Consider the following 22845-nt stretch of genomic DNA (forward strand, 5'->3'; position numbering starts at 1 on the left):
ACTAAGCCCGAGTTGAGTGTCTTCAATCATTTAATTGTGGGACTGATTGACAGTTATGCGAAAAGTATAACAACACCCTTTATGGCTGGGTCCTTTCCTCGGGATTAGTTTTAATTAGTGGGCAGGAAAGGGTTGAAGGGCTGGTGGTCGGAGATCAGACCTCAGAGGTCCCAAGACCAAGCCAAACCGAGCATTGGTGGCCAGACAAACATTTCCGCTTTCTTTTCACTTTGCCCAACTTTACTTTAATGCCATTACCACCACCGAACGAAGCTGCCACAGTCGAAAGATAAATTAGAGAAATATATTTAATGACTTTTCATGACCAGCAAATGTCAACAATACGAAACATTTACCCAAACACGGAAAACAAATTCAACAAAACTAAACCCTCAGGATTGTTGATCCGGGCAGGAGGTGAATGGGAAGAGACGGTGTTTTGCTCTGCTGGAGGTGTGAAAATTTTTGATTAATGTCTAAATATTTGGGAAAATATTTATACCAAATATGAGGCAGGATAGGTCAGAGTTCAAACAATCCCAAATTGTCTCTTGCTTTTGGATACAAAAACTATTTAAATATCACTTGGTTGCTTAAATAAGAGATTTGTCATCTTATTGGATGTTAGTAGGTACTTTATATTTTGGTATTTTAGACAATTTTAAACATTTCCAATATATGAAATTTTATTTTTCAATTCCATATTATAATTATGTTTTTTTTAGAAAAGATTGCGGAATAAGTCTTGCTTCCCACTTTTTTGAGTTGTCACGTTAGTTTTCGTTATAAAATTATTCTGAGGACTAAAGAATATTAAAAAAAAATAAAATAAAATGTGAAATTCTCAATTTTATATATCTGTATGTAACAAACATTTTATTTACATTTTGCCAGCGCTTATGTGTATATTTTTTCTCTTCTCTTTAATACTATTATCAAAAAGTCATTAAGCTATGAAAGAAAAGAAAAGTAAAAGAAAATGTAAAGCTAAAACAATGATGAAATGTGCAGTCTTTTTATTAAAAATGTTTCATGTTTGTGTTTCTATTTTCCCTCCATGATTTATCCAGATTTTCGCGCCATTTATATATTTTCAAAATTCAATGACATAGATGAAAGATGGCACCCTGGGAAAAGGGAGTTAGGCTAAATACTTTAAAGCGGTTCAAATTGAAAAACTTTCAACATGGCCCAGCAGTTTTGTAAATATTTACGATATTTGTATTATATATTGTGGCCTTTGAATACAAAAGCCCATGTGTTGGCTGGGAGGGTGAGCTGGAGCTGAAAAAATGAAAAGATATTTCTCGGTTGCCATGGAAAAATGAAAGCTGTTTGGTAAAAAGTTTGCCCAACGCTTAAGCCAGGTTACCACTCCCGCTGGCTGTCATTTTGGCCTGGTGCGTTGCTCTGCTCCTGCTCCTTCTGTCACATCGTCCTGCGGGCTCTAAATATGAAATCCATCAGGGATGCTAAGAGCTGTCAATCAAAATCAGCGAGGGAAACTTTTTTCCAGCTCTCTTTCTCTCTCGCTCATGGGGAAAATTTACATTTCCGTGGGGTGGAGGGTGCTGCGGGTGGGGTGGATTATGTTTTTGCATGTCTGCCAGATTGAAAGCGAATTAAAAATGGGAGCGGAAAAAAACTGCTTAAAGCCTCATCGCAGTCAATGGAAAATTAATGTCGATTTAAGAGCCAAGTGCTCGCCCGTCGGAAATTGATTTTCGTAAATACCAAAACTAAACCAAGGCTCGACTCCAATGCGATTACACTGAAAAGCACCTCTTCAGGTGCTGACAATACTTAGTTCCAGCCGATCCGCTGTGGGATCCCCGAACAGAAGTCCGCACAATGGCCCCTGGAAAGCTCCCCGGTATTCGCAAACAATGGACAAGAAAGCGTGCCGCCTGCGAGCCGTAGAAACCAGAATGATTAGTCCCCCAGTCTCAGTTGCATGAAAAATTATTTAACGAGTAAATTGTAAGACCCCTCCGCACACTCGCCTGCAGACCAGACAAAGACAAATACCAGAGCTGAAGGCCAAAAATCAGCTTACGATCGTTTGAAGTCTGACACCTCCTGGAGCCAACCGCCAACCCAGATTCACCTCACCATGAATGACGTTAGAGATGGGTGAGTGATTATACAGTTTCTGAGGGCTTTTGAGGGGCTCACGGCTCATGAATGGAGCTCAAAATGCACAACAAATGGCGTTTCATGTACATAGTATTTTATGGGAACGGCTTTAAATATTTTTCTTTAAAGTATGGCTATCAAAAATAACATTGGTCTTCGAGTCTTCAAATGTTTTGCCCAGTTTATATGATTAATAATTTAAAAACTTTTCTACGGACTACAATGAGAATTTTGTTGTTGGAACATATACATATATACAAGCTTGGAAAGTATTTTTATAAATTCATCAAAATTAAGAGAAATTTGTATTTTTTTCGAAATATAAAATTCGAAAGCTATAATAACTTTTCCCAACTTTTAAACAATTTTAGAGGCTAATTAATGTTTAAAGGTTTGATGCAACATTTTTTTTTGAGTTTGAAAATACTTACATTACCCTATAGAGTTCTAATTTAATTATTTTGGAATATTCCCCTCACGCTATCACCTCTAACGACAATTGCAGAGCAAAAGGTAGCAGCAGCCCCTTTAGCAATGGCCGACTTCTTAACGAAATATTCCCTGGTTTCCTTATGATTAATCAATATTTTTGTTTGAGTTGCAACAAAAGCGTCGCGTTGCCGAGAGCCAAGTGGCAATACCGACGGCTAAGACGGGGGCTGCATGGCTGAATGGCTGAGAGACTGAAAGACTGACTGACGATGTCGCTGGCATTTCTTTTCGGTTGCCGCGTTTGACAGATCAACGTGTGCTGACAGCTTTTGTGTACGATCTTCCTCCACTTTTGTTGCTATATTTGTTGTTGAGCAATGCCTGAGCATAATTAATGATGCGCGGCTTTGGGCGCTTTTGAATTTGGCGCTGCCAATGGAGTTCCATTGTTCGATCGCATTGGCTTCACGCCACTCTGCCCACCGGATTATGTAGGAATATAGTGTGTACGTGTGTTCGATCGCGATCTCGGCTCAAGCGAACGGAGTTCTGGCCTTTGATTGATCTGGCTACTGTTCATTTTCACGGTTTATTGTTGATGAGTTATTGAAAATCGAAACCAAAACAAAATTCACAGTAGTCGGATAATAATTGGCTTTACTCGGGGTGATGATCTTGGAAGGGAGGGGATAACATGAAAGTCAGTGAATTAAAAATAGCTAATGTACAAGATACTGAAACGTGAATCGAGGTCTATTTGCAGGAATTTACCAAAATATTGAATTATAGTAATAACTTTGAGTTGAAAACAAAAAACACAACATAAATAAATATTTTCATTCGTCGTAAACATTTTAATCTTTACAACCAAGAGAAGTATTCTCTGATTTCTTTTCCGCTCGATTTGAGTTACATTTAAATGCAAGTAATTCCGGCTCCTGGGCACCACCCCCTCCCTGAATCGGATTCCCAAACGGGCGGATAAGGAAACCGCCAACTCACGGCTGGTCAGCCACCAGGACCGGAGACGTTCGAGGAAATTGCCGCGTCCCCGGCAGGAAAACCCGACCTGTGGTCAGGCCGCCTCAGCGCCTCGGGGCGCAAATGGAAAACTTGCGGATTCAAATAAATAATATAAATACGGATTGAGGGGAGTGCGAGTGACTGGAAAAAGCGCAAGAGCTCGAGATGAAACTCCGCTTGAAACAACGAAATAATGCCTCATTTTTTCTTATCGCCGCAATAAAGCTGAATAAACGCTTCATTTCCATTTGTCTCGCAAGTGAATCGCCCTTAGCCAACTTCAGAGTGGCCGCGTCACTTCTTCGTGGGCAGGGGGATTACATCTGGAGGGATGGGGGTTCCGAGATCTGTGGGCTTCTGGCCACCCAGTCGGCTGGCCACATCACAGGGTACAATGTACTGGGGAGCTGCAGGGAAAAACATTACTGAAAAAAATAAAATAAAAACCGTTTACACGCCAAGCTCAACTCGCTTTTTTTCCTTTGCGATTTTTCCTGTTCTTGGTTCTCTCCTTCATCATCGTCGTTTTCTTTTTCCACTTCTTGAAGCGGCATTTTTATCGCTTCGCAAGTTTTGCTTATTTTAAACACGAACAGCAACAACAGCTCTTAAAATAACAACAACAACCGGCGGCAAAAAATTATATTCATTGTGAAAAAAAATTGGAAAAAGAGAAAAAGCAAAAGTCACTTCCGGCATGCCAAAAGAAAAACGCGAAAAGTCTGCGAGTGTAGTAGAAAAGAGGAATGGAGACCAAGAATAAGATGGACAACCTCATACCGGAGTTGGGGGTAATAGCTGGTGGCCACAACTTGAGGAATTTCCTTCATCCAATTAGATTGAAAATAGGAAAAAACGCGATATGATTTCACGTTTTAGGAACCTTATTCGAAGAACATAAGCTAACAAAATCTGATAGCTTATACAGCCATTTCGATATATTCTTGTTTACTTCTTTATTTTTTATAAATTAGATTAAAAAGTTTGATTCAGAAAATAAATAAAATAAAGCTGTTTAAAAAGCCCCAGTGATTTTTTCCTATAAAAAACGTCTAGACGATCTTGATATAATTGAATCTAATAACACTCCCATCAAAGATTACCTAAATACTTCCTCACTTTTCATTTCTTACTCCCATTCCCATTTTAATGACTTCTCACAAATTAACTTTGCGTATTTACATTTTGCAACTTTCAAAGCTTTCAACGCAAACCACTTAATGTATATAAGCAACAACAACAGAAAACTATTTAAAAATGCTATAAATCTTTGGTCGATAAAATGGACGAGCAACTTTGTTGCCGGCTAACACAAATTGGCTAATTGGCAATGGCCGATATATTTATACCCTTACGGCTTTATAGCCTTTTCTCGTAATATAACTTGAATTGGTTCATGAAGAAATGAGACATTTTCGGAAATGGTCTATTGAGCATTATTAAGACTATATGAAGAGAAATATTTTAAGTTCATGTATAGTCCCTAAGAATTATCAAATAAAATAAATATTTTAGAAAATGTTATTCAGCTCCATAACCTTTTAGTTAGGCATTCTTTCTTAAGTTTCAACCTGTCGTGTTGGCCAATCAACAAGTTTAAGTTTCTGTTTAGTTTAGCTGCTGCCACTGAACGCACAGGCTTTCTGGCCTGTCACAAATGCAAATTAATTAACGGCTCCGACGGCAGTGGCTTTAATTGCCGGTCCGCACCATGTCGTTCTCCGACAACATGGCGTATGCGTGATGCCACTGCTGATAATTGAATTTCAACGGTGTTCGCATGCGTTCAACTTCAACTCGTCGAGATGCAGCTGTGGGATTGGAGCCGGAGTTTCTGGTGGAGCTGCTGGTGGTGTAGCCTTCAATTTGCCACAAGCGCCGCCTTTTCGAAATGAGTTATGGCCAGTGAGCAAGTTGGATCTCGGTGCCAGTTAAAATACGCACATTTTTTCCACTAGGACACTTGAAATAAAAGTAGTAGTAAAATAAAAAAAACACTGCTTTAAGCCTGATCCAGTTCCTATAAATTACAACAAAATTGCACAACTTATACAAAATGCATTCTTTTGTATATTTTATTTTTCCAATATTAAATTATGGCTTAGAATGGAAAGATTTTACTGAAAAAATAATCTTCTTTCCCTGAATTTTTGGATAAATTTGGATAACAAAATATTTTGAAATATTTTTTAAAGTTTTTTATTTGAAATGTCAAAGGATGGAAATTATCTTTAAAGATATTTATTTATTTTCGACTAATCTTTTGTCAAGTGTACTAGGTGAATTTGTCCCCTAAAATCTGTTTTCCCTGTGGATGTTGTTCAGGTTGTTCTTGTGGATGTTGCTGCTGCTGTTCTGTTGGCTTGCTCTCTGCTGTTTCCCCGGCCGATATTAACCCTCGAGTCAAAGTCTTGAGACATAAATCATTTAAATCACTAGAACATGCAACTGCCTTCCACTTGCCTCCTTGAGCCGCCCGAGGTCCTTGTTCTATGGCAAAGACATTAAATAAATCGCCTGCTGCCAAATGTTTCACATACGAATTTGCCTAAGCAACTCGGTTTTTGCCAAAGTTTTGCATTTTGTCTTGCCACCCGTCAAAGTTTTGCGCCCCCCTCCGTTTTCGTTTCGGGGGTCTTCCGACCCCCGATTCCAGGTCTCACGTGGGTCGTGTCAGATGCATGTGTAGCTCGGCTGGGGCATTACACACAGGTGGCGACATATGCTAAATGTCACATAGTTCCTCGGGCCACCCATAAACGTATGTACTTACGTATGCATGATATACGGACACATTTATTTAGCTTATTTATGCATAGCCTGGACACCCAAACATATATCATTCGGCGGGGTGTAAGTCAATTGAGCTGGGCCATATTTCATGCAATTGCTGCGAATTGATGAAACGATTACGGCACGATTGGAAACGATTATCTGGTTTTCCACAGGGAGGACAATGCAAGTGGACAGATTGTATCACTTCTCATTAGGACTTCCAATAAAGTAGTTATAGAATAACAAGTCATTGAGATTAAGACTTTAAAAATTTATCTCTTAAGTCCACCCTATACATCTACCTTTAAAATTGGAATTCATTTGTTGAAATGATAATTAATAGTTTAAGAGCAATTGTGAGTAGGTACATAAGTAAAATTCTCAAATCGAGTTTAAAATATTTTTTAAGTAATGAATGTTCAAGCTCATTCTTTATAATTTTTCCATTTCAAATGGCTCCCAATAAAATTTCCGAAATCATTTCAAGCGAAGGGAAAATCCGCTCAGCTGGAACATGTGTCTGTCAATGCCATCGATTCCATCCACAGGCAAGAGATATGAAACAAAAGGTGGAAAAAAAACGGATCCAAAAATGTTAGCCCTGCTCAGTGCAGTGGATGCGAAGGATGCGCATTGCCTTAATTGAAACCGTTTAAATTGCAATTAATCACCCGGCGGCGAGGATGGCACGAATGTTGCACAGTTGTTGCCGAGTGGCGCAGCGAATCCCCGCGGGGGTGGGGCGGGGGATAAGCCCCTTTGAAGGGAAAGGGAGGTGGAGGTGTGGGGCCTTCGCCTGAATTACTGTCACCGCAGTGACTAATTTTTATCCTTTTTTGTCCGTCCGGAGCTGATTCTTTGTTTTAATTTGCAGCGAATTAAGAAGCCACTGGAGTAGAAGTTGCGGTTACTGTTTAATCGCTTTCGATATGCAGATTTAAGTTTGCGTTGGGTGGCGAATGGGGTGGCGCTTTGATAAGTGAAAATATGGGCGACAACCACCGCTGCGATGTCGGGGCGGATGAGGATATGGCCACACTCACAAAAAAATTTTCGACACAATATTTTTTATGCGTCCGCATGTTAAATTGATACTTTTCAAGGTTTTAATTTAACATGCGGACAAAAAAACGGCCTTACTTCCTTTGATTAAAGTGTTTGAAATGATTTTAGTTTAAATAATTTTTTACATTTTTTTACATTAAACAATTAAACAAAAACATTATCTTTATTATTATTGAAAATTTATTTTTTAGAAACCTGAGAAAATTTAATTTTTTAAACATATAAGTTTTTATTTATTAAAATTTTATTTAATACCAAATATTTTATTTTTAGTGCACAGAAGACAGTAAACGGGCGGCCGATAACACCAACCCCAAACCACGGCAAACTCCGCCGGACGCACGCACCGGATACGGGATGCGGATGAAGGTGTGGGCGGGTACGGAGCTCGGTGGGTGGAGTGGCTCCCTTTTTATACCCGTTACTCGTAGAGTAAAAGGGTATATTAGATTCGTGCAAAAGTATGTAACAGCTAGAAGGAAGCGTTTCCGACCCCATAAAGTATATATATTCTTGATCAGGATCACTAGCCGAGTCCATCTAGCCATGTCCGTCTGTCCGTCTGTCTGTCCGTCCGTCTGTCTGTCTGTCTGTCTGTCTGTCTGTATGAACGCTGAGATCTCGGAAACTATAAAAGCTAGAAGATTGACATTTTGCATGCAGATTATAGGAGTTCCTACGCAGCGCAAGTTTGTTTCAAAAGGGTGCCACGCCCCCTCTAACGCCCACAATCGCTTGTATACGATTTTAAAAATTTCAATATTTTGGAAAAGTAAAAATGCAGTTTTATTGTGTTTATCAATACCTATCGAAATGTAGAAGAAATTTTTTAAATCGGACCATTCGTTAAAAAGTTACGGCGGATCAAAGTTTTTCTCCATCTCCTTCGCACTCCCTTTAGCTGAGTAACGGGTATCTGATAGTCGGGGCACCCGACTATAGCGTTCTCTCTTGTTTTAAGTGGAAAAGTGGAAATAAATTAAAAATGGGTGGCATCGTCGGGGCTTCGAGTCTCGAGCGCGTCTGCCACACGACGACAACGACGCTCTCGGCTTTTTCGGAAGGTAAAACTTTTGGATAAAACAGTTGAACTTCAAAATGTGAATTTGATTAGGATATTTGCATAAAATTCTGTTTCTGCGCCAAGTACACACTCCGCTTCACATCCTCCCCGCCCCGAGAGTCGGCCATAAAAAATCCCCTGAACACGAGCGGCGGTTTGGCTGGGGATCCGACCTGAGTTGGAGCGTATGTTCGCTGCCGGAAACGGAAGTATATAAGTCAACCTAGATTTGGTTTAGTAGCAGCTCTGCTGATACCAAGGACAAATGGCCTTTCAGTCAGAAACTTGCCGAAAGCCGGGGTAAAAGTGCTTTAAAGACTGCATTACTTAAAGTTGTAGAAAGGTTGTTGGTTGGGGGACACAAGGTAACGGTGCAAAATGTGTGCAAATTGACGTTGCCGGTCAAAGGAAGGTGAATTTTTTAAAGTCTGTTTAAAGGGAATGAAATATTGAATTTTTAATATTTGAATTTTGAAGGTATGTTTTCAGCTTACAGACATCAGACATCATTCTTCACGCTTTAACCATTTCATCGTTTAAACCTCATTATTGTGCGTAGTCCTTATGCAATCCTTACGAAACTCTTCCCCTATTAACGTCCCTTTATCTCCTTCTTATACCGCCTTATAAACGCACCCTCCCCGGAGCGTCACAATTAGTCTTGCCCATAAGAGCAGCTAATAGTTTCGTAAATAGTTTTGGCCAATATTTACATGAGTTGCCTTCTGCCTCGGCTGCCTGTTGGTTTTGTTCCCTTTGTCTTTTGCTGGCATTGTGAAAATATTTGTCTTCAAATAGCCCATTGTCTCTGCCCGCTCGCCCTTTTCTCGCCACTCCGCGGGTACACTTAAAAATATTTACTTGACTTAAAATCGTTTTTTGAAAATCTAATAAAATGTTTACAATTTATCAGTAATATATATATGAGCTTTCAACTTTATGAGAAGAAGAGTCCAGAAAATAAATTTTAAAAAAAGTTCTTGCTTTAGGAGGGATTTCCTTAAATTGCTTATCAACAGTAAAAGTAATAAAAAAATTTTCGGAATTAACCAAACATTGTAGGCTTTTCTTGGGAACATTAAGAACTAAGGTTTTCAGCACTAATTTTCTTGGCTCTCGAGCGTTTTTAAAATATTTAGTAAATGTTAGTGTCTATTAGAAATATCTTTAAGTGCACACGCATCCGCAGTGGTCGACGTCCATAGCTGACGTGCGTTTGTCTCAAGCTCGTCGTCTTCATACTCGTCTTCCATCCGCTTTCTGGCCATATCTTTCAGTCTGCGTCTGCGTTTGTATCTGACTCTGTGGGTTTACTTCTGCACGAGTATCTGTATCTGTAAGTGTATCTGTGTCTCCGCGTTTTTCTCGCTGTCTGCCTTACAAAACGTGTTCATTACAATCCGCTTGCCGTTGCTTCTGCTGCAGCCGCTGCCGCCGATCGGCCAAATGTGTCAGAGCTGAAACGTCATGATTAATGATGCAAACATGTGGGCCCGTCTCCGACTCTGCGACTACGATTCCCAATCCGGCTGCGAGTCCGGCTACCTCTACGGCCCGAATGCGTTCAGGGGGCAGAGACAAAAACAGCCCGGGGACAGGGCAGGGCATGGGAACGGGAATGGTAACGTTTTATCAAGGTAAATTAGAAGTCGAGACACCCGAAATGTAAACATCGAACTGGGCAGCTCTTGGACATTAGGCGAAATTAGAAATTAATCCTGCCACTGCACCACAGATGGAAATACTTCCAAGGGGGATGGTGTGGGAAGATCCGAGCTGCGAGCTCGAAGGTCTGAGCGTGGGGAGAGTCTTTTTTTCGTCTGCTTCTTTTGGGGGCGGAACTTTAGAGGTCAGGCAAAATTAATGGGAAATCCTCATGACTGACAAGTCGGAGTAATAGCTTATACACATATCATGATCTATCGAAAGAGGCACTGTAGTAAGAACAGCATTCGACGAAGTCCCAAATTATATTGCAAGAAGGACCATTTTATTAGTTAAAGGAAATGGCCGATTGATAAGTGTAAGTATCAAGGAAAAATTAACCTGCAATCTATAGAGCAAGAGTCTTAAAATGAGGTTAAATTTCAGTTTCTTCGGGTTGTTAAATATTTTTGATCTTCCACAGATTCTTATAACTGATATATATTCTGTTAAGTAAATGCTATGTCGTATGGAGAACATATATATTTAGATAAAAAAAAAAAAACAACTAAATTATAAAAACATTGGATTATTGACATAAGATATAAACAACAAACCCTCTTGAGTACCTACGTATACTTAGAAACCGATTTCGGTGATATATATGGGCCCTATGTGACACATGGCGCCCTTCCAGTGTGGGTGTTGGTTATGTCCTGTGAAATAACCAACCCACAGCCAGCCAATTACAGCACGACAAGGCTCTGACCTCAACTCTGCTCCTGGCGCACACACGAACAACATCGCAGAGTGGTTACCGTTTTGTGGCCCAGCAGGAGTTTCAAGGGGTAAGTCGGTGGTAGGGCGACGGGGTAGTAGAGTGGGTAGAGCCAGCGATACAATAATTGCCCTGGGCCAGGGCCTTCGACCGTCGGCAGTCGTCAGTCGACATTGTTGCGGCTTAGCGTAAATTAAATACACTTCAATAAATACTTCAAATCAGCCTAGGGCTTGGAAAAACTTCCAAAGAACTAATGGAATTTTTAAGTAACACTTTAATCCAAACATAAAAAAAATCACACTCATTTATTACTTAAGTTTCTTTCCACCAGGTATAACATCGAATAACTTAATATCCCTTATAAAATGATATTTTTAAACATATTTAGCATCCAACCTATCAAACAAACAAAAATTTTTGAGATGCAAAGTTTGTTTCAAAATTTCGAAACAGCCAATGTATATAAGAAAATGACTTAATTATTGATTCCGATTACCTTAACTCTTTTAATATATCAACAGGACATTGAAAGTTTCTTTCAAAAAGTATACATTTTATCCATGTTTCAAGCAAAGCATTATTATAAATATTTCTTCATGTGCATGAACCTAAAAATGTGAACGATGAAAAAAAGCAGACCGGCAAGAACCACTACCACTCGCTATAAAAAGCCGCCATGGCGCGGTCATTCATTCATACTCGAACAGAGAACAGAAACGGAGAACCCAAGGCGTGCAATGGCCAGGTCGGGAAACCTGACATGTTCTTTTCGATCAGACAACGACCACCACCAAAAGGCAAAAAATAATACATCGAGGTGGGCAAATCGGGGGACTTGGAAAGGGGAAGGGCCAGTGTTTGTCATTGTGGGTATTCGAGCAAGTGTGTGTGGAGTACCTCAATCATGTAATTATTTCCTCCGCAACAAAGCCAGAAAAAGAGAGTGAGAGAGACTTTCGGAGTGTGGTGGTGTGTGTGGTGTGTGCGGTGTGGGCCAAGCTTAAACTGGTAGCGTGTTTGTGGTTCTCTCCCTTTTCAGCAAACAACAAAAAACACGAATAAGATTGGTCTACATATATTTCTTAAATTATATATAGGCACCACCACACACACACATATACGAATAAAAAACTTTCGTGTTTTGTTACTCAATTTAATTCAGGTAAAATATGTATTTTTCTCTGTCTGCGTTTTTTATTTTCAGCCGTGTTTGCGTTGTTGTCTTCCCTTCCTCCAAAAAAAAATAAACCTAAACTTTGGTCACGAACATGAAAAAGCGACGTTTCCGTTGAACCGTCTCCAAAATGGTCGCCGCTTGATTGGCTCAGTTTTTTCTCGGTTTTATGGTTGATTTGTGGCTTACTCTAGATGATTTTGATACACAAAATGGTCGCCACAACTTGCCAGATCTTTTCCACCGAAACGATATAATTATTTGGCTAAGCAAATTTTCAAGGGAAATGGCTATACAATAACACTATGCAGCATCAAAAATTTACCTCGATGGATGCTATATTTTTGGATTCGTTACGAATTCCAAAGTTAAACTGCGTTTTCCAAAAAGTTCCCCGACGCAAGGATTCTTAGCAAAAGGACCTCAAAGTTCGAAAAATGCTGAAATTGGCCAACTTTCCGGAGCTCTCAGAGGCAAACGGATACATTGTTTAATTTGGTGTTAAAGTTTTTTAAAAGATATACTCTTTATCTTTCAAAGCCCATACTTTGAATAATTATAGGATTTTTATTAAGGGAGAAACAAGTTTTAGAAAACATAGTCAAAAAACATAAAAGCATACAGCTTCGGTCAAAATAGTAGTAGTGTTGCCGTCCTGTGTTTTTAAAAGTTTGTTGTTTTGACTTTTTTTTATCCAATGAGTCTAATAGTACAATTATAATCAATACAATATTACCAGAAGAAGATGAATTACAACAACAAACTTTTAAAAACACAGGGCGGTAACACTACTTCTATTTTGACCGCACCTGTATGTTTTTAAGTTTTTTGACTATGTTTTCTGGAATTTATTTCTGTCTTAAAAAAAATCCTAATATTATTCTAAGTATGGGGCTTGAAAGATAAAGAGTGTATCTTTTAAAAAACGTTAACATCGAATCAATCCATGAATCCGTTTGCCTCTGAGAGCTCCGGAAAGTTGGACAATTTCTGCATTTTTCTAACTATGAGGTCCTTTTGCTAAGAATCCTTGCGTCGGGGAACTTTTTGGAAAAAGCAGTTTAACTTGGGAATTCGTAACGAATACAAAAATATAGCATCCATCGAGGTAAATTTAAAAAGCACTAAAAATGCTGCACAGTGTAATTATTGAAATTCACATTTTTCGCTTTGCGGTTTTTTGCACACATCCCTGTAGGCTGGACCGAAATTGGTATAATAAGATTTAATCAGACTTCTGCGGTTTGGGCCCTCAAATTACGGTTTCGCCTTGAAGAATCTCCCACAACGAATGCAAAATGTTTTTGATTTTTCTTATAGTTTTAGGCCAATTGGAGAATCTAATGGTTTGTGGTTTAAGGTATTGCGCAATGGGTGAGAAATTGTTTGTTTAGAGGGTAGGTACTTACTTATAGAGTTATCACCTGAAACGAGAAGAGAAAGAGTTTAAATTAGCAAGGGATTTGAAAAGAAAGTATTATACAATAAATTAGTAAGTATTATGTTCAAAAAATTGATTTAAATTATAAGGCTCTACACATATTTATTTTTATACCCTTGCAGAGGGTATTATGATTTCAGTCAGAAGTTTGCAACGCAGTGAAGGAGACGTTTCCGACCCCATAAAGTATATATATTCTTGATCAGCATCACAAGACGAGTCGATCTAGCCATGTCCGTCTGTCCGTCTGTCCGTCCGTCTGTCCGTCTGTCCGTCTGTCCGTCTGTCCGTCTGTCTGTTTCTACGCAAACTAGTCTCTCAGTTTTTGAGCTATCGGGATGAAACTTTCCCAAAAGTCTTCTTTCTATTGCAGGTAGTATATATGTCGGAGCCGACCGGATCGGACAACTATATCTTATGGCTCCCATAGGAACAATCGGAAAAAAAAAACTTTAAAAAATTCTAGCTTCGGTGTTTTTTGAAATATTACCTTCTACTTTTGGGGATGTTATTTTTTAAATATATCTGAATTTCGAATTAATTAGTTAAAAAATCGGACTACTATATCATATAGCTGCCATAGGAACGATCGGAAAATTAATGGAAAAGTAATAGGAAATAAATTTTAGCTTCTTTGGATTTTATTGTATTATCTTCTAATCTAGGATATGACTCTTTTCAATTTTAATTTAATCAAAATCGGACGACTATATCATATAGCTGCCATAGGAACGATCGGAAAATTAATGGAAAAGTAATAGGAAATAAATTCTAGCTTCTTTGGTTTTTATTGTATTATCCCCTACTCTAGGATATGACTCTTTTTAAATATTTTCGAATTTCAATTTTAATTTGATCAAAATCGGACGACTATATCATATAGCTGCCATAGGAACGATCGGAAAGTTAATGAGAAATATTACAAAATTGAACATTTTTGCGATTAGTAAATTAATAGGAATGATCTGCAAGGGTATATAAGCTTCGGCTGGCCGAAGCTAGCTTCCTTTCTTGTTAATGGTAAAATTAAGGTACCGTTAAAATTCTGCCAGTTATTGCAACTTTTTGGGCTTATGTTTACTCTGGAATTTAATGGAGGCTTACGCGAAAACATCGGCATAAATGGCTCACATGCAAATGCAGGAAAAAATCGTTGAATGCTTATTGAGGTGTGTAAATATTTTAAGGCTCCATTCACCTGCAAAGTAACATACTTGACTACTTCAAAGTGGAGGAGAGCAGCTTAAAATATTGGCACATCGTATTTGTTTATCTTTTTTGGTGACAAAGTTGTTTCGAGCTGCAGACTATATATAACTACATCATATTGGCTAAGAAACATTCTTTCCCGAAGTTGGCTTCTATCAAGAGTGGAAAATAATTAACCTCAAAGTTCGCTAAGCGGAAGTTTCCCAGCCGGTTTGACATGGTCAACACATGCAGCACGTAACGAGCGGTCAAGTGGCAGTACTTCCTATCCCCACTTTTGCCCAGCTCGTTCCGGGAACCCAACTTTGTAATTGAGAAGTTTCGATGGCAAAAAATAAGCAGGAAATCCCAGCTAGGAAAGTCTCAAGGAAACGCAGAACTTCTCTCAGGAGTCTATTATTCGAAGGAGGGAGGAGATCCCAAGCAAGGGGTTGGATCTCGATGATGATGATGATGGGCAAAGGCAAATAAAATCATGCTGTCGGAAATAATAGCGTCTAGCCTGGAACTTAATTCCTATAGGGTTGGGTTCGAGATCCAGTCTGTCCCCCTCGGGCCTTCCCCTTTTCCCTTTCCCCATCGAACTGCTGCCAAGTTTATGCAGTTTCATAAGCAATATTTGATATTTTTCGTGCAGCGGCAGCAGCTGCGTGATTAGCAAATATTTTCGTTTGATAATCAGCGAACATTCCCATTTCTATATGCAGCTGATGAGAAGCTCATGAATATGACTGCGCACTTTGTGCGGCCATTTCGGGTATTTCAGTTAAAGATGGAACTGGCTTTAATGGGTGGAGCTGCAGTTACGTCCGGTTCAAGCTCACGGAGCTTTTCTGTTTGATTTATGAACGAAATATAGGTGTCTTTCTTTGGTAAATATCTATTTTACAATGTACAAAAATTACTTTCGGTTAAAAAAAAATCTTTAGACATAATAGTACAACTTAAATGTCTTAATTTATTAAATGGGCATCATTTTTCTTTCGGACTGTTTCTTGTTCCCACAAGAGACTTTCCCCTTAGTTCCACCTTAAAGTACCCAGTAGACACTTTCTAATCATACTCAAAGACCATTTACCTAATTGAAAAGAATGTAGTGAGCTATCTATCCATCAGCGGGTATTGTTTCTGTCCCTGAATATTTTGCAGTCTAAAGTTTCTTTTTTGTCCGATTCCCGATCCCAGGTCCGATTCAAGGCAACTGCTTGAGGCACTTGGCATTGCCATTGCCATTTCCAACTGGGGGCTGCTCAGGGGCGAATTCGGGCCTGACTGACAGCGAGTAGGTGTGACCGGGCTACTCATTCATTCTGACAGTTTTCCCACCCACTCTCGCACACGAAACGCAATTTGTTGGATTGTGGGCAGTGCCTCTCGAGCAGAAAAGCACTTAGAAAAAATCAAAAATTCTTTAAGTTTTTCATAAAAAAATGTTCCTTAAACTCAAAGAATGTAACAGGTAAATTACAATACCCAAAATGTAGACGCAACGTTTACGAAGGGATGAAGAACGTTTTTAAAACAAACACGGGAAAAATCATTTTTGTCACTGCCCTATAACAGTTTCTAAATAATTATAATTAGTAAAATAAATTTATTGGACAATTATCAAGTCAGATAGCATTTTCTTAACTAAATAACAATTATATTTTTTGAGTGTAAAAATACCACCACTTTTTAATGGGAAAAAAAGAGACAGGTTTGCTTGTGGCGCCAAAAAGCATTTCTCGCAGGTCGCAAGTCGCGTGTCTCTGGGCTTTCATTTCATTTCTCTCCCAGCCTTTCTTTTTGTTTTTCGGCTCTTGCAACTAATTTTCATTTCCAACAGAGTGCACCTTTCGCCAGCAGTCGAGGGGAGGGAGTGGGGCTGGGTGGAAATCTTATTAAAAAGTGAACAGAGTGCGATAAAATTGAATTTGCATTCAAAAGCCATTAACCGCAGCAGTCACTCTGCCTGCTATCCCCTTTGCACTTTCTAAGAATTTAAAAAATAACCGAAGAAAATAGATCTGGCGGCAAAGTCCTTGAACTCGGCTTTAATGGGAGGTATACATATATTTTCCCAAATTTGTTCGAACCAAAGGAAATTATTATTTCGCGCACATTTTGCTGACAGCTGTTGGCTATAAAAATCTATACGTGATATAGAGATATCAATAATTATTTTATATGTGTGCTCGGTAATAATCATGAATGTTTTTACTCGGCTGGAAAAATATTATTTTAATTGCATATAAATTTCACGCTCTTTAGCTCCATGGCACACCATTCCACACTATAGGGCTATATGGCCGCCATTCAATCAGCAGCGAAGCAACAAATTGTTCGCAAAGCCATTTGGCCAATGATCTGAACGATGCGTTTATAATAATCACCACCCACCGCTCACCTGACGCGAACTCCCCCTTTTTTGGCCCACCTTCAGCCACCCATTTTGAATTAAAGCTAAACGATTCGGGGCCATTATAAAGCCCAGGGAACCATGTTGTCCGACTCCCTCTCCCCACGATTTCCATCTGCCTCCACCTTTATGTGTTCGCCTCTATTGGTTCATAATTGTCCCACTTATTGCTATTTTTATGGCATATTACATCTAGCACGTTCGGCCCGTTCTGTTCCATTTATGTGACCTGTGTACGAATTTCAATTAATAACTCCAAAAGAGTTGTAACCACCAAAAATAATGTGCATTTGTTTACATTTATGTTTCGAGTGCTCAATAATTCCAGTTTATTCTGCACGTCGAATTGGCCGCAAAAAAGAGAAATATATATTTTGGAAATTACAATGTGTACAATTTTTTCATTTTGTATACAGATTGAATATTATTTCAAAATAGCATTACTAGCTATAGGAAGCTTATAAACAATTAAGGTTTTAGATGGAAAGCAAGACCCACCTTGAACTTTTTAAGAAATCAATAGTATTATTGTTTGTTTAATATAGTGTAGTCCCCCAACCTCTTTAAAACTCGCTTGAAAAAACAATCTTAATCCAATTTAGGTAGAATCCATCGATCACGAGCTGAGCAGATTGACATAATTATTGGTCTGTTGTATGCTGCGCTCATCGCATGTCAATTAAAATCACAATTTTCAATGCAAATCAATCAGGGACTTGCAGACTTGGGCTTAACTGCGTTCAGGAGTTAAGTTAACCACCGAACAACAATTGATGTATTGCCCAACGGACCTCACCAGACATGAGATGATCAAAAAGGTGGAGAGTGAATGAGATTTATTTTTTTGGCAAACATGTCAGACCGTTTACAGATGACAAATTCATTTTTAACACGACACAGAAGTGAAAACCAACTGGGAAAATATGTTTTTATATACAAAGCTCACAATGGGACATTGCAAGGCATTTTACCCAGAGAGTCGCTCATGTGGTCGGTCTGTCTGACATTTGACTGTTGCCGCCCTCTCGTCGGACAATCTTTGCGTCCTTCGGATGTAACATGTGCACCTCGACTGTATCTCACTCTGCGATAGATAGCAAACACAATATTAAAGATTCGCCTTTAGTCTGCGTTAAACGGAAGCTTAGCCCAAAAAAGGTCAAGTCCAAAATGATGGATGATGCTGTGACACTCACTCACTCTCGCAGCTTCCCAAACCCAAATACATATATAGAGAAGCATCCCCAAGTGACATCTTTCGCTCTCTCCGCCCTATTCAAAAATAGCTGCGTTGCTTTTTGGGGTTGCAAATAAAGCGTGGTTCTTCGATACTTCCAATCCTTATCACAGGTAGCTAACTTAATATCCGCTTTAAAAATATCCCATAACTTTGCCTATCTCTGCGCTCATCGCATAAATAATAACTGTTAACAGTGCCCAACAAGCCACAAATTAAAAACTACAAGGAGCACTAAAAGGGATGGGAAGTTCTTGAAAATTTACGAGCACCGGAATCACGTGTCAACCACGCGCGTTCTCGGTTTCAGTTTCAGTTTCGGCTTCGGCTTCATCCAACCCCCAACTCCGATCTCACCTCGCCCAACCCAATCGAGTCCTATCCCGAGGACGAACCCTCCCAAACTCAGGGGCTTCCGCAGCTGTAGATATGATGCATGACTCGACGGAAAGCGGTGTCGTTGTCGCTGTTCCTGCCAGTCGTCCTCAAGGATTCCCATTCACGTGCTAAGCGTATGCGAATTTAAATCTGTTTGCCGCTGAAGCCGAATTTGAATATCGCCACGAACAGGAAAAGGAACGGAAAATATCCTTTGGCCCTGCGGTTCGCCGTTTGAATATAAAACACAAGGGAAGTCAACAGCCGATGACAAACAGAAAATCCATTTTCACACAAACATTAGTTTTATTTAAATCACACACGCACATCGAGGGGTTACAGGGGTTAACCAGGAGTCATGTGTGGATGTGATGCTCTCTGCGTCAAATGTGAAAGCCTCGTCGAGCTCCGGTAACATTAATCAAACAATTTAAACGTGTAGGTGTTTTTTTTAAATAAATTATTATTTTTGGTATTATTTTTGAGTGTTGACAGCAATGATTTTACCGTTAGCAAATTAGATAAATAAAAGCAACAGGAAATTATTTTGGTACGTAAAATCAAGTTTTTTAGTTGTCAGCACGTTTAAGGATAATTTTTTGTTAATACCAGATACCATTTTTAGGTATTGAATTATTATTTATTGAGTACATTTGAAGGTTACTATTATTTTTATTTTCTTAATAAATGCGTAAGTGTAGATAGCGGTTAGGAAAATTGCCAGCTTTGAATTGCGCATAAAGATCTAATGGTGCACTTAATACGTGTGCTTTGGGCTCTTAGAAAATATAAAAACTGAAAAAATACTGGGCCTGCATTGTTTATGCAACTCACCGGAGCGCAACTCAGAAGTCTGAATCAGTAGCCGGCAATCGGTCAGTGCGTGATGATAATTTATGACATTTCACTGTCTGGGCTTAGTTTTACATTTTTACAGTCATTTGTCTTTGGCAACACCCTCGACTGAGCCTGGCTAGTAATTACTGCAGTTGGCCTGGCTCATTGATAAGTAAAACTGTGTTTTATGCAAAAACTTGGTAATTTATTAATTTATTATAGTTGTTGGGGTGCAGTCCCCGCCTCGGCAGCCAATCGACCCCCCAGCGACTTCAGTGAAGCGGAATGCATGGCGATTAACTCCGAGTTGAGTTACGGAAATAAATAGGTGTACTTCGCCTACTTATGATAGCACTAATGCCCACAACTTAGCCCAGTCTTTGAGATAAGGTCGCAAACAAGCTATTTTTATGGCCGAAAATCCAATTCAAATGTTTACAAATCGTTTAAACTGGGATCTCGGCTGATGAGAAGGAGGGCTCTCTAAAAAAAGACATAAAAATAAATCGCGTACAAATTGAAAATAATTTCGGATCTGATTTTCTTCTGCTAAGCGGGAAACCGGACAGAGATGTCTCCAGTGAAATTGCGGACAGGCGGGTCAACCACCACGGGTGGTGGTGGTGGAGTGGTGTCCCTTCCATTCCACTAAGTACACAAGAATGGAGCGTAAAAAATTTTTATCGTCGCGGTTTTTACGGAATGTGATCCGCGGCGATTAAGTGCGCGGCTTTTGTGTCATTGTCATGCCGTCGTCCTGGCCAAAAAGGGGCGGGGTGCCGGGGGTCTGGAAAGGGGGCGGCTACGGCGGTTTATTTGCAGGGAGTCCTAGTCCTCTACCCAAAACCCTCTGTAATGTATTCAAATTTTTCCGAGGCGAGGCCAGAGTGTCAGTGCATTCATTTCATAAAATGCTTTTCTCTCTTCCACTTTTCCCCATTTCCCACTTTTTTTCCTTTTCCAGCTTTTTTTAATTTAATCGCGGGCAAATATTTTCATTCTTACAGAAACGCTTTTAGCTAAATGAGTGGAAATAAAATTAAATCGATATTGGTTAACGTCAAAGTTTTTAGGGGAAACCTCAAATGACCAATTTGGGGGGTAAATTAAAGAAAACCGGCAGTGAGTTGAAGACCGTCCTAATGCAGAGAATTGATTTGCTTAAATGAATATTTGGTTCCTAATCCAGTATTAAATTACAAAGCTTGGAAGTGATGCAAATTTTTTTTATTTCATAACTGTAATATTAGCTTTTTAATTTGAATAATAATGCGAATGTACCTAGATTTCTGGCATTAACGAAAAATTAACTCCATAATTTCCCTTTTACCTTACACAGATGTCTGAAGAAAACCTTGAACATTAAGTCTTGAAATTCTCTGATAAATTTGCGGGACCTTTTCCCTTTAAAAATAATGACAAATCAGTTTGCAGATAAAACCGCCGAAAAAGCCGCCCAAAAATGTGGTAGAAAAATAATAATCTTAAAATTTACTTCGGCCAGCCGCCGGCTCAAGCTTAACTAATTGTAACAGATTTTTTCACAGTCACGTTGGAAAGGGAAAGGCCAGAAAAAGCGAAGGAAAAATATGGAAAAACCCTCTGGGGCGTAAACGTCTGCCTGGCATTATCCTGGCTGCGGCTGGCCAATTAGAACCCTTTGTTTGTCTTGGCCAAGACGCCGTGCACTTATCTCCATAATAAAGTCGTAACAATTAATTGAGCGACCCGAAAACGGGCCACCTTACCCAAAAGATTTCAGTCCTTCCAAGGAGCCTTTTTCGTTAGCCCTGAAAATTTTTCATCGTTTGACGCGTAATTAGTGCTTAAAAATTATTTGACGAGCGCCAATTAATTTAATGCTCGGCGACATGATTTCAAGTTTACCTTTTTAGAGGCACTTATCCACGGGGAGTTTTCTGGTTAAATGGACTTTAATTCTGTGTAAGGCGGGGTCAGAAGAAAAATTAAGAAAGTTTCATGTTTATAAGCTTTATCTTTAATGTTTTTTTCATATTATTTTGAGATACTTCTTATTATACTTCTATTTATACTTTTTATAGTTCTTCTTATTGTTAACAAATTAATGATTTTAGGAATAACTGATGCATCTTTTTTAGTAAGCAAAAATACGATATTATTACAAATCATCTACCATATATTGAAAATAAGAATTATCCTCTTGTCAATCATAGAGTATTATAATATTATATTTCCTCGTTGACTCCACAAGTCTATTAATGTCAACCACATAATCAAGGGGTATCAATAACAAAATAAATCTTTGGGAAACCCATCCTCCACCTTAAAACTCAACATTGGATGAGCCTTGAAATACTTTCGATTTTCCTATAACATACCTCGAACACTACTAGGAATATTATTTTCTCCCCTCATTTTTTCGCACTCGAGCCGAATTCGTTTTGAATGAATTCAACTGTAAAGGTTAAAATTATAAATGTGCAAATGACTCATCATAAATAAAATTAATAAAAGGCACCGCGAACCTGGCCCTGTCCTCCGCTTTTTTCTGACCCTGGCAGACTTTGAGACCTTCATTGAGAAAAAGTACAACGCATCAACATAAATATTATGATAAATGGTTTGTTATAATCGTAATCCTCGGGGGGTAAGTTTCGAGTCGTGCCGCACGCATTTTTTATGCTCTTCCGCCCTCCGCCCACGGAATCGTCCAGGAGCAGGATGAACTGCTTCAGTTCTCAATGGAGCAACATATGGTCGCGGGGTGGATGATGCAGATGGCGCTTCGAATGGATTGCCGCCTTTCAATAGCCGGGGCCAAGGAAGTCAAATTGTTTTTTATTGGTCTACCCCAAAGCTGCTCCTTTCAGCGAAAACACCTCATTCTCCTGGTGAAATCCGTTCGCATATCTCGCAGATACTTGGAGAGACGCGAACATGTTGCTCGACAATTACAAACTTTTCTTGCAGTTCATTACGCCTAATTAACACTTGATGCTGAAGCGGAAATTTTATTGCTCCCACTTTGTGTGAATGTAAACAGGCTAACAAAACAATTTCTGAGGAGAATCCCCATCTTTTACCATGCAACCCATCCTGCTAAGGACTTCAGCCGAAATACGCGCCACACATTAAAATTCAGGATGCGTTGCAAACAATTTGCGGCAAACAATTGGATGTTGTCGAGTGAAAAGAGGGAGGTACAATGAAGCAAAGTGTTATTTCAGCCAGGAAAAGGGATTTCAAAATGTGGCATTAAACGGGTTG

At 39.2% G+C, this 22845-nt stretch overlaps 1 protein-coding gene across 2 annotated transcripts in view; it reads right to left on the reverse strand.

Annotated features, from left to right (window-relative positions):
- Positions 1 to 22845, reverse strand: part of pb (homeobox proposcipedia) — a 35612-nt gene that overhangs the window by 9325 nt on the left and 3442 nt on the right. For both annotated transcript variants that reach the window (XM_044396265.2, XM_044396264.2), the window contains exon 2: positions 13503 to 13517. In XM_044396265.2, the coding sequence (XP_044252200.1) occupies positions 13503 to 13517 (15 nt within the window). The remainder of the gene's footprint in view (positions 1 to 13502; positions 13518 to 22845) is intronic.

This window comes from Drosophila takahashii, chromosome 3R, assembly GCF_030179915.1.
Source record: "Drosophila takahashii strain IR98-3 E-12201 chromosome 3R, DtakHiC1v2, whole genome shotgun sequence".
NCBI classification, from domain to species: domain Eukaryota; kingdom Metazoa; phylum Arthropoda; class Insecta; order Diptera; family Drosophilidae; genus Drosophila; species Drosophila takahashii.